The following is a 13,165-nucleotide window of genomic DNA, read 5'->3' as shown; positions in this document are numbered from 1 at the left end:
CAAGAATGCACTTTTATGTAGAAATCCATGATTAAATAGAGTCTTCCTGACTAGAGATTGAAATAATGATTTAAATCAAATCCACCCTGGCTGATAGTGGAGCAGACCCTAGGAAAGCTTTATGACTAGACTTCAGAAACAAAGCATTAATGCAAATGTTTGGACCCTATATGACTTGAGTCAATTATACCCCTGGACATTTTAAAAATTCAGGCATTAGTCTCAGATTAAAAGTCTTAACCATCTTCAGAACCAATAAGTGGGGTAGCACTGAATGAATAGGTTCCAAGGCTATCCCAGTGGAGTTTTGAGAATGAGTTTCCAGTGCCAAGGAAGACAAGTGCCACATAAGACACCTTAGTTAAAGAACCCAGCTGAAAGGTTTGGATTCAGAGCCTACTAAGATTGTCCCAGGTCCTAGTAAATCTTTTGGAAAGGATTGGTTTGACAGATAATATCTAGCGTGACTCCCACAAGAGGATGCCTAGACCTTCATCTGACTCTGGGAGTAAACCATCAGTAGCTATCGTGTCTCACTGGAATTTAAATAAGATCATGAATTCAGGCCATTTTAGAGATGGTTTCAAATCCATCTACAAAGTTGGATCTGAATTTTGGATTTTAGTTCAGGTTTATCTCTACTATAATAGCCATCTTGTCATAATGGCCTTTTCTGGTCTTGAAATTTTGTTAGTATACTTGGGGTACTGCAAACAGATGGAAAAAGGCAAGAAGAGTGCTTTTGCACTGCCTCAAATTTCTTAAATCTTGCTGTACAAGACACATTGAAGTGCAAACCTTTCTTCAGAAGTAATTAAAGGGTGTGTTTCACCAAGAAACCTGGCTTCCAGAACACGAACAACGCTAGTCACATTTAAGATTCTGCTTAACATTTTCAGACCAACAACCCTGCTTGAGGCAGGATTTGTCCAGGTGCTCTTCTGTGACAGGAATGGCACTTAGGGACATGAGGCAGTACCTCAATCTGAGGTCTGTTTTCCCCCTTTTGTCTCTCTCATCTAGAGCTCCAGTATGGAGTACATAGAAGGGAACAGATCTAGGAATCCAGGGAGAAGAGAAAGAGGTGATTACCAGCTTCAGGCAGGAAAGAGTATGGATGTAACTGTTAGCTGGATTACTGGCTTCTCCAAAGTGCCTTCTGAGAACTGGGAGGGAGCCTTTTATTTTTGAGTGCTGATGTTCAGAAACCAGTTCTTCCTGTTTGCTGTCACTTGTGGTGCTTCTGAAGACTTTAAGGGTGGTAGTCCTGACCTCTCTCCAGGATAGTGCATCTCTGGACCAGAAAGGAGATTATGAGAATCGGGGGGAAAACGTGCAAACTGCCACGACCGATAAATGTAGTATTAATAAACTTCTGCAGGCAGGGAAAGATCCTGGTACCCTAAACTCAGACACTGAAAGAATGAAAGGATTCTTCCTCCATTTCTCTGCCATGGTGGAGAAACCAGCAGGTCATTATTAGAAATATCCAACCCTGTTCATGGTTGTCAGCAATCCTTTTTGGTCAAGTAGGCAGTCTCCCCCCTGACAAGAAGCTCAGTTTTCCATCTTTGCCCACGATGCTGGAGTCTCAGAAGGAACAAAGACCTGTTTTACACAGGTAGAGACTTAGCACAGGATTCTACCCATCAGCTATCTAGTGCAGGTCTAGCATCTAGACAGATCCTGCCTTGACTGGGGAGGTAAGCATATGTCTACACTGCAATAAGCCTGGGGTTTGAAGGGTTTGAACTCAGGCTCAAACCTAACCACCCGATTGTCTACACACATCTTTCTGATCCAGGGTCCTAGAACCCTGTGGGAATGGAGGGTCTGAACCTGAGTCGAGCCAGGACCCAGGCTTCAAGCCCTATTCCTGTGCAGTGTAGAAGAAGCCCAACTGGACTTTGTTCTGGGAGTCCACCAAAAGTATTTCACAATCCCATACGCCAACTTTCCTTCTCTCCTCTGGAGAGTTAAGTTGGTGAACGGTCAAGTTTTCCCCCACGGCACTATGAACAAAGGTCTAGGGCTAGAGTGGCCACACTTTGGAAGGGTGCTAGGAAGTCTGGGATATTGATGATAATAAAATAATAATAATAATAATAATAATTGGAGATATACCAATCTCCTAGAACTGGAAGGGACCTTGAAAGGTCATCAAGTCCAGCCCTCTGCCTTCACTAGGTAGGACTGAAGCCTGCATCATGCACTGTGGATCCTAGAGCTCCAGATTTGGACTCAGGGTTCCACACTTCATAACCAGGGATACAAATGGCTGTAGATGCTCAAGCCCTAGGTTAACAATCCCTGGATCTGCTAACTCGAGTTCTACTAAGCCTGGGTTTGCATTTGTAGTGTAGACATACCCCCCATTGTCTTCAATGTAATTAATCTTGATTTGAACGGGGAGTCTTCCCATCAGTTCCTTAAGTTACCAACCTATACTCATGCCACTCCTAAAAACCATTTCTTCTGTCAAGTCCATAAGTAGGAATTCATAATGCTTAAAGTAAAATACAACTTTGTCTTCCCACCACTCGATTTCCTAGTGTGTCACATCTTGTGTGCATGCCTTTTCTTTAGCTTGTAAAGGTCTGTCCTTGTTTTTCTGTCTTGTACAGCACTGAGTATATTGTCAGCACTAAACAGACAAGTAATCTATTGGAATACTGCTGGTGTTAAATGATATAACCTGACTGATTAAAAAGCAATTCTACATAAACAGAAGAAGTTTCTCTCACTAACTAAAAGAGAAAAAAAAGCAAAAATAACATCTATACCTGACGAAGGACCTCTTTAAGACGAATGATATTGATCTAAAAGTACCAAGAGTAACAAGAATTTAAACAATATTCAAAAATAAACACCTGCATACAAATCTAAACTCTTTAAAAAATCTTTTTATTGATTCATTACCATACAAAATTTATTCAAATTACATCAATTTAAAGTGGTAAGATCACAGCTAGAGAACAGGTCACCCTTTAATAAATCTATTTACAAAACTCATAAAAGCTTTTTTTTTTTTTTTAAACATTATTTTACAGGGTTTTTTTTTTTCCTTTCTTCTCAACTGGCATACAATGCAAAGCTAATTTAGATTAGTATTTTGCCCACACACATTGGGACAAGTGTTTAATTTATACAAAACTGTATAACAAAAAAGACAATAATAAAATCTATTAGTCTCAATTTTATCCTTCCCACAAAGTGCCCCCTTGTCTCTCAGAAAATGTCATGCTTACACAATTTTTACTTCCCTCTTCCACAAGACTAAAATTTAAATACTGCAATTTTATTTACAGATCCACATCATTTAACAAAAAACCTCTTAAAAATTACAAACAAGCTAGAAAATATTCTGGCAGTGTTTACAAATTAATTCCTATTGTACAAATCTGCTAGGTAACTAAAGTGTGAGTACAGAACATATATCAACTTAAATATAACCACTTAATGAACTATGCACACAATTGTACATATAAACACACACTTAACACTGTTTAACAGTTCTTAATGTGTTGCACTTTATACATTGTTATATTCTAAAGCTCAGTCATATAGTTCTTATTCTAGTACTTTTACTTTTAGTCATTTCATATGTGAGCTTTTATAGCAGCAACTCAATGGTACCAGAAAACCTGCATACATCATATGCAAACTACAATACAAAATAGTACTAATTTACTATGTGTGTCCGATAATCATGACAGTAATACAAACAAAAAAAAGATTATATGGGGCATCATCTACACCAACATTTAGCCCATAAAGTGGCAACATTTTAAACAAAAACAGAAGGTATATTTAAGACTTATTAGAATTCCTCTCACTTTCAAAAAATAAATATTGATGCTTTACTATACTACCAAAGAGTTTCAAAAAATAAACATAATTCAGTTAATGTGGTACTTACAGTTATGTAGTTCTTGCATTGGGGGAAACAGCTCTGTGTTGCTGGCGAGGAAAATTATAAAAGCTGGAAGCAGAGGCAGATTACCCGCTGATATAAATATGGTATACTGAACAAACAAAGCTTAGTATATAAATTATTTTCCATAGAGAGAAAAACACAGTGCATATCTAGTAGGCACTTAACACAAAGCCCCACTTAGTACCACAAAAATTTATGTACCAGGTTTAGTGTGCACATGGGGGCAGTAAAATTGAACTGTGCATTTTTGTTCCATTTTAAAAAGAGAAACACTTTCACACACATATGTAAGTAAGCCTTCTAAAAATCTGTGGTTTCTATGAGAAGTGGCAGAACTTTATCCTTTGCCCATATTTGTAATATACACTAAATTTAAAGTTTATTTTTTATTAAAAACATGTAAGGACATTAGTATCTGACCTCATACTGAGACACATACATTGCTCAAACTGAGCATTATGAGAGCAATTTAAACATTCCCAGGAAGAGTTGAAGAAACCCATTTCACACGCTTGCATTACTTCCTATTTACATTTACTGCAGGTACAATCCATGTTGTGAGACTCAGAAGACATGCGTTTTCCATAGAAGGCACAGCTTGAAATACAATTTTAAAAATTGCTATTTGTTACTAAACCAGTTCATTGAGCCCTTCTCCACAAGCCCACTGTACACAGTAAGCAGAGATTTGGGGGGTGGGGTGGGGGTGAGAGAGGAACCTTTTATGATCACCTGCCTGCATGATGTGCCACTTGCTGATGCACAAGGCCCTGGAGCCTAGGGTCAAACAAGGCTTTGTTGCAAGAGTCTACAGTTGTGTTCATACTATTCTAGGAAGTACTTCATTAAAATGTCAGCATTGTTCAGGAGTCTGTGATTGACTCTGTAATGCTACACTTGGGAGTAGGAAGGAGGGAGAAAAACAACACAGAATCACAGCAGAAGTTCTGGTTCCATTTTTTAAAAAATGGTTTATATGGGAAATAATTAACAAAATATAATCAGCTGTATATAAATTCATCCACCAATGAGGGAAGCTTTTCTAAATCATAAGCATCAAAAAGATCACTGATGCCCTCTTCTTCCCCAAGGCTCAGCAGGTAATCTTCCTGAAGCAGAGGAGGCAACAAGTTCACAAACGGCCCTTCGAAGTTGGAGGGAATTTGGTCCTCTGTTTGCTGCAAAAGGTTGGTTGGAGAAGCCAATGGAGAGAGATTTGCCATATTTACCGAGCAGTCCCCTTGTCCTGAGTTACCAGAAGCCAGATCTGTAGGATGTGAAAATAAAAGATAATTTATCCTATTTGAAATATTATGCATGGATGAGATAAAGTTATTAAATGCTGCAAAGAGTGTTTTTCACCATGTTATTTAAACACAAAGCAAATAAAAGGTGTCCTTTTTCTGTTATGTTCACCTGATTATACGAAATAAACAGCATAACAGAAAAAAATATCACTAAGTCCAGTAACAACGCAATCACAGCAGTTTAAGATTCACTAAACAATTTACCAAAATCATGCTGCAGAAAGTGATATCTGTCAGCAATTATTTATAATTAAATTAAATTAAAAACACTAATTCTTCAATAGGACCTACTAAGTAAGCCTATTATTAATGTATGAAATTCTTAACAGGCCACACAGAATGACTCAGACTATTTCAAAAGTTAAGTACCTTTAAGGCTAAAAATATAAATATAAAATGTCATCAATGTCTGACACTGGTTATCTGCAGATGACAATAAGTGAATTTAAAATTCTGCCTCCGATTATGAGAAACATTATGTTTGTTTGCTGCCTTTTGTTGTATGTCAGCAAGTGATAAGAAACTAGATATATTTTCAATGTTATATATATTTATGATACACTTAGGACATAGTTTCATACCACATGCAAATACCAAACCCGATGATAAGCAAATGACAAACAGGGGAAATACATTTTCTAATGTGCAGTCTAGAAACCTTACATCTTTCTGGCTTAGACAAAAAACCCACGCACCTGTACAGATTACTTCTTTTAGTTAAACTTTCCTGTTAAACTCTGAAGACCTTGTGCATCATAACAGAAAGAGAATTTTACCTTTGGAAATTGTTTTTGAGATATTTCCGTTGTGGTCCTGATTGTATGTTTTAATAGGACTGAGGCTGTCATTCTCTTCTGGACATAGATAAACCTCAATAGGTCCTTCGGTACTAGATAAATGAATCAGCGCATTCTGCTAACAGAAAAGATTTAAAATTTCAGCACAGTTCTGTGGTAACAAGCGCTATAATAGTGACCTTTCTGTCACCACTGAAGGTCATATATGATATGTTTTGGTTGCCATTGTTTAGTTCTGGTATAATGATTAGAGGTATTACAAATTCCACATCAATCCCCGTGTTTACATTTCATCTTATTTTTGTAATGTGAAAGATTTTGCTGGCAAAGCTCTTAGTTAGGAAGAGAGCATTTAAGGCTACCCACCTCTTTGTAACAAACTTAGGTCATGTCTACACTTCAAATTTAAATCATCTCAAGTTAGATTAACCTCCAGCCAATTCAGTAATTAAATTGGCTCTTTAGGTCCACACTATGTTCCTTCTGTAGGTGGTGCACGTCCTCATCAGGACTGCTTGCACCAACTTAAGTGGGGAATTGGGGAGCACTGACAGCCTGAGCCATCAGCCCTCAGGCAGCACTCCAGCCATCAGCCCCTGGGCAGCAACAGGCAGTGTAAACAACTCAGTGTCTACAAAGACACTGCATCATCCCAACTATATCAACTTAAACACTACAACTCTTGCAAAGGTGGAGTTATTAGGTCGGTATAGTGGGTAACTTATATTGGCAAGAAGGACATTTTAGTGTAGGCACATACATGGTTTGGTTGATGCAAGCCGCCTTAGATCGACCTTACTCTATAGTGTAGACCAAGCCTTAGAAGTTCACCAATTTCTGTGTTATGTTATAGTAATGTACATATGAAGTATTAAGAGTCCAATCCCCTTTATTACAATAGTTATAACCTGTTGCTTTATGATAGGATGGGATTTACAGTGCAAGTCACAGAATAGCGTATTATGGTTTATTTAAAAGGTTTCTGACAAAGGGCATGGCAGAGATGCCTTTTCACATGTTAAAAAAAGTTTTTCAGCGTGTATTTCATCTGCATATTGATTGATTCCCTTGCTCCTCTTAACAAAGCAAATGCCACTGTCTTATACCAGACTGATTCTGTAGGAACCTTCTTCTGAGTTTAAAATTCCCACCTCATCTTGAGAAGTTAGTATTATTCTCTTTCATTACATCAGTCTAGGATTTTTTTTGTGAAAATGTACCTAGTCAGTCACCCTTCCTATTACGATGAAAAACACAAATGTTAACTCCACAATTGAACAACAATCACTTCCCTCAAGCAAGTGGAGCTTGTCAAAGCTGCAGTTCATTATTAGCAACTTAAGGGGCATTAGGACATTCAAAATCATGCAGTTTGACATTCTTCTTTTAAAGTTACCTACTATACTATTCGACAAAAGTTCCTCGTGCTAATCATGTTTTGCATTCAAAAGTAGTATGAATTAGTTGAAGAGGGAGCTGGACTTGAGAGTATGAGAATCAAAGGATACAACTGCAAGAGTGCAGGAGAGGAGAAGAAATATAAGAGTATCTGAGTTATGTAAATGGCAGTTTCTGATTATATAGTTCTCGTCGATTTTGACAATGTCCCCAAAGTGCTCAAGACATATCAACATCATCCAACTTAAGACAAGCATTTCAGATGCCACAGGCAAGCACAGACACATCCTCCATTTGTAGTTAAAAAATTACATTATGCAACAAGAGTCGCTACGGTGCTCTTACCTCCACTGGGTCAGGCACTTCAAGTCTGGTTTCTGGAGGTGCTTTCACAACTATAACAGTTTGGTCTTTAAGGCCATTAATTTTTCGAATATCTTGATATGTAACATAAGCTAATGTAATCAGTGTTAAGGAGTCCTTCCAATCAAAGATGCAGCATATTCACATTAAAAGAAAAAAAATGTTTCTGCAAAAAATAATTGTTTCTACAAGCTTTGTTCCCAGTTAATCTCCACATTGGTCCTCCTCACTCCTATTTTAATTTCAGTACAGTATTCTCCCCGACACTGGAAACCATTCTTTGTAGCCACTAACCTTCAGGCAAATAAGGACCAGTTGAGATTCTAAGCAAAGCATGTCAGTACTGTGCCTTGATCAAACAGTTGGGTCACTATTCAGTGACAAAAGATATTTTCACTTGCATCTGGGTTCTGCTGTTTCCAGCTGTGTGTGTGTGTGTGTGTACACATGCACGCACAGAAAATTCCAACATACTTGCAAACCAGTTACACAGAATTGGGAACTCAAAAGAAATTTAAGATAATTTGCAAACACAGACAAACGCACTCTCTCACCTTCCACTCTGCCCCCCCCCGCCAATAATTTTAAATGTAACATTCAATCACCCATACTGTAATTTCAGTACAAATGAAATTCAATTTTTTTAGTAATTGTTTCTCAAGGAGTGGCATCTATCATTTTCTTTTATTACTGTGACAATATATTCTGTGTTTTTATATCCTGGGTTTTCCAGGCAATCATCCAGGTTCGTAGAAGTTATAACAAAGTGATGCACATCATTTTGTGTGTTCCCAGGCATAAAAATGCTTAGAGCAATCTCATCTAATGCCCCTTTGGAAAGGAGGAAAGTAAAAAAGAAATAAACCACTGATTTTACTTTTTTTAATTTAGTGCACATAAAAGTGTCATATTTAAGCTCTGGGAAATGATGTTTGCAGTTTATATATAGAATATTACAGTGGTCAACATTAATACATTTTGCTAAGTCACCACACTGTGGTGTCTCAGTATTACTCATTGCTCAGTATAGGAAATAACTACTGTCAACAGACAAGTGTTTCAGGGTCTTCATTTTTGCCTGTGAAACACCTATCACACTCTTTGTACGGCAGAAGTGAAGATTTATGATGACAGTTACTACTGTGTATTAATTTTTGGTAGATCGAAACTTTAAATTATGACCAGAGTGCAGCACAGTGGAACAGTACTAATTGCCCCAACTCCATACCACCAATGTATCTCAAAACTAACTTGGACTGAACACCTGTAGAAGTGAGATGGTAGCTCAGCCATCATGCTCATTCAAATCCTTTACTTCTCTACTGAGATTTCCAGGAAAGGCAAAGTGCACAGTGGTTTTGTATCAAATGCAAATTTAAATGAAAGCACCAAATCAACTTTCTTTCACAACAGACTTAGATTGAAATTGAACTGGCATCCTACAGGTGAAAGGCTATATATCACATTAACCAATTTTATAAGCCATCTAGTCCCTCTTACTGCTTTCAAGAAGACCTGAAAATTCTCTTACAGTTTGGTCAGTTGACAAGCAGGAAGGCAATTTCCCTTGCTGGAGAAACAAAAACAAAGGCTGGTCTTATTCCAATAAACCTAAGGTAATATTAGCACTAAGTGACTCTCCAATTCTACTGCCATCACTACAGGAGTATATAACCCATGCAGTCTGGTCTTGAACAGTGTCCAGATACCACCTCACACAAAAAAATAAAAAACAAACAAGTCTGTTCTCTGAGAATAGGAGCAAAAAGAGAAAAGCTAATAAAACAAGCTTCTCAGCTACAGCAGCAGACAGTAACAGTAATTTTTCGTCCGCCTGCACCATGGTAGGCAACAGATTTTACTGAGACAAAGTCAGGATCAACCCTGTGTTTAGCATTTCTGTGCTTTCACATCGGTATCCATTGGAAGGAACTATGAGTTTACTTTACAGCAGCACTGCTATTTTATATCATGGTACATTTCCTGGCTTATAAATTCACTGATCAAATACATTCAAATGTCGATGTTTCCACAGTTGTCATAATTAAAAAAATCAACATTGACACAGTAAATGTTACAGTCTTTTTTTAAGGATAGGAAGTAAGTGCAGTTTTTCATGTCACTGATATCAAATGTTGACTTTTGAAAAATCAACTGCAGTATGTAATGAAGATCTTCATCATATATCAATGGGTGACATGTCCAGTAAAAGCCACGATACCTTTTAGGATTAACCTGTTCTTCACAGACATATGAATATTGGAAAATATATTAATCTTCTGCAGCTTACCACTGTTATTAAAAATTAGTAACTTATATTTAAAATATATCTAGCTTGGGTTTTTATCACTATAGTATCTAGGAAGCATTTATCCTCATAGTATCTGGAGATTAGGAAACAATAAGGTAAGTTGCAAACAAAGGCAGATTCAGCCTTTGCCTTCCTAGAGTTCAACTGCTTGTATTTGGGTTTTTTTGGAATCTTTATATACATATTAATCTATTTGCATATGTTAAGCAATAAATATGTGCAAATATACAAGATCTAGGTAGTAATATAAAAATAAATACACAAAAACTTAGCTTATGTTTGCAAAAAGTGGGTTTTGATCTGGGTTCAGAATTGTAAAATGAGAACAATGTTTTAAAAGACATGCTTGAACTTAATGTTTTGTCTTCAGTGCACTGTAATAAAACTCCTGAACTCTTGGTCCTACTACTTTATCTAAAGATGGATATTTTGGGACCTCTTCAGACATTAACATTTCTTATATGCTCCAGAAATGTTAAATGTTTAATTTTATAATTGATGTAAGTGCTTTCTTAGCGACATCTGCATTAAGTCACAGAAAACTGTTACCTTTGGGAATGAATTTTCGGTGCTGTGTGTCACTTATCTCTATTTTGAAGAGAGTCTTCCTAACTCTTACCCTAGCAGCAGGGAGGTTAACCACATTTGGAAATGATGGCATAAAGGATATCTCTGATTCTCTGAATCCTCTGTTAGTAACTTGAGATCCAGGGTGCAACTTTGGATCAATTCATCCAGTTTCTTCTCTTCCTGACTGAGTTCAGTCACCTCCTTTGACAGGCCTTGACACTGTGCCATCATGCCCCCATCATCAGATAGACTGCAGCCCCTACAAATCCAAAGAAGGCAGGGTCTTTGTAATCATTATTACAACTCAAAACTACACTCTAGGAGGAAGGGAGCAAGGAAAAAAAGAAAAAAAAAAAGAAGAGGTGTGTCTTTAAGTTACAACCCTTGATTACTGCAGCCTTCATCCCCTAAAGCAGCTTAAAGGATGCCAATATAAACCAAGCTTCTCAGAGAAGGCACCTTGTATTGTGGCACCATTTAATACAAGAATTTCCTTACGAGAGGCCTATCAGATATTAAAAAACTATCTTAAGTAATAGGTTTCAGAGTGGTAGTCGTGTTAGTCTGTATCAGCAAAAACAACGAGGTGTCCTTGTGGCATCTTAGAGACTAACAAATGTATTTGGGCATAAGCTTTCGTGGGCTAAAACCCATCTGATGAAGTGGGGTTTAGCCCACGAAAGCTTATGCCCAATTAAATTTGGTTAGTCTCTAAGGTGCCAAAAGGACTCCTCGTTGTTTTTATCTCAAGTAAATAACATTAAAAAGCTTTTCTATTTTTGAAAAGTTTGTTGGACAACTGCTGGGAGCAGGAGTGCAAGGCTGGAAGCAGAGACGGGAAACACTGCCACTTTATAACAATGCAATCAGCTGGAGAAGAATGGTGAATACTCACATCCACTGAATGTTGTTTTTGGATTTCTTCTTAATGAGATGGATGCCTTCCAGTACATTGGTGATATCATAAATCCTCCGTTTCTGCACCTTGAGGACCTCTGCTGCTCTGTTCAAATCTACGACCCCATCTGGGGACTGGCTCAGCAGCTGAATGAACTTCTTTGTGAGAAGACCAAGTGATGTATCATACCGAGTCTTTTCTGAAGGAGATTTTGGAGCTTGGAAGAAAAACGAATATAAAAAAGGGAGGAGGAGAAAAGAAATGAGTTTGTTAGCTGCTGTTCAAATCAGTTTTCCCATTTCAGTTTTGAAACGGGCATTTGAAGCAACAAAATATGTTTTGCAGAAACTTCCTACATATTTTACTACAGAAAGCTCTTAAACTTCTGCATTAGCACAAAACCTGCCATTGGATATTTATATGGTTTCATAGTGTCTCTCTCCAAAGATCAAGGCACATGGACTCAATTTTTAAAAAGTTCACGTGTACTTCTCATTAGCTTAATGGATAATGCATAATGAAAGTTTAAGACTATGCAAAGTATGGCAACGTAATTTAACAATATTTCGGTATATTTGTGTCTTGGCAGCAACACCAACTGCATATCCTTTTATCAGGCTGCTAGCCAGTTTTCTTCATGGGTTGATTGTACCTCTTTTAAGGTAACAGAAAACATAAGGAAACTTAAGAGTTTCACAGGCAATTAGCCATAACTTTGGTGCTCTTCAGTAGGTGTACTAAATGACTGTTTCCCTAATTTACAGATGACTCACGTAAATCAATGAGATTTATACCAAATTTACAAGACAGACAGTTAATAATCATGCATCCAAGGCTATATATTATTTCTCCTTAACCTTATAATAACTCCTTAAGACCAGTAAAGTACAGAGTTTTCCCCCAATTTGCCCTCACTACCTTCACAATGATGTGAAGGTAGTGAGGGAAAACTAGGGAAGTATGCTGTACTTTACTGGTCTTAAACTATGAATCAGCAACTAACTTCCTCTCACTGGAAAACAAGGGGGACATATTTTCTATATGTCCAGAAAATTAATTAACAAGTTTTTTGCAGTGGCACACAATTGTAACTGCAAAATAAATCTGCATTTGTACAGGCAATAACTTATGTTCTTATGTTATGTTATGTTCTTAACTAAGTGTTTTTTTCCATGAACAAATGGCAGCATCTATTCATTTCCTAGATGTGTTTTCAGAGGCCAGTTTAAATATGTGGCCCAGAATAAAAAGGTGTTACTAACCTTCCGTAACTGTTGTTCTTGGAGACGTGTTGCTCATGGCCATTCCAAAGTAGGTGTGTGCTTGCCCTGAGCACCGCCACCAGAAAGTTTTCCCTCAGTGGTATCTGTCAGGTCAGCTTTTGATGCTCTCTGGGGTCACGTGCTCATAGCACCAGTATAAAGGGGCCCATTGACCTGTAGCCCCCTGAGTTCCTTCTCGTCAGCTAATCTGACAGAGGGGCAGGCCAGGTGAAATGGATTTGAGCAACACATCTCGAAGAACAATCATTACGAAAGGTCAGTAACATTTTTCTTCGAGTGATTGCTCATGTCAGTGCCTAAG

The 13,165-nt window shown here is 37.6% G+C and overlaps 1 protein-coding gene across 3 annotated transcripts in view; it reads right to left on the bottom strand.

The window, feature by feature from the left end:
* Nucleotides 1-3,040: 3,040 nt before the first annotated feature.
* The window catches only part of E2F3 (E2F transcription factor 3), a 64,067-nt gene continuing 53,942 nt past the window's right edge, over nt 3,041-13,165 (bottom strand). For 2 of the 3 annotated variants that reach the window (XM_030552523.1, XM_030552524.1), the window contains exons 3-7: nt 11,579-11,798; nt 10,784-10,942; nt 7,785-7,899; nt 6,021-6,159; nt 3,041-5,204 (exon numbers count right to left, since the gene is read on the bottom strand). In XM_030552523.1, the coding sequence (XP_030408383.1) occupies nt 4,939-5,204; nt 6,021-6,159; nt 7,785-7,899; nt 10,784-10,942; nt 11,579-11,798 (899 nt within the window). In that variant the 3' untranslated portion in view covers nt 3,041-4,938. The remainder of the gene's footprint in view (nt 5,205-6,020; nt 6,160-7,784; nt 7,900-10,783; nt 10,943-11,578; nt 11,799-13,165) is intronic. The other variant, XM_030552525.1, reaches the window with a different exon arrangement.

This window comes from Gopherus evgoodei, chromosome 2 (assembly GCF_007399415.2).
Source record: "Gopherus evgoodei ecotype Sinaloan lineage chromosome 2, rGopEvg1_v1.p, whole genome shotgun sequence".
NCBI lineage: Eukaryota > Metazoa > Chordata > Testudines > Testudinidae > Gopherus > Gopherus evgoodei.
Note: the sequence above shows the minus strand (reverse complement) of the source record. Positions and strands in the feature narration are given on the sequence as shown.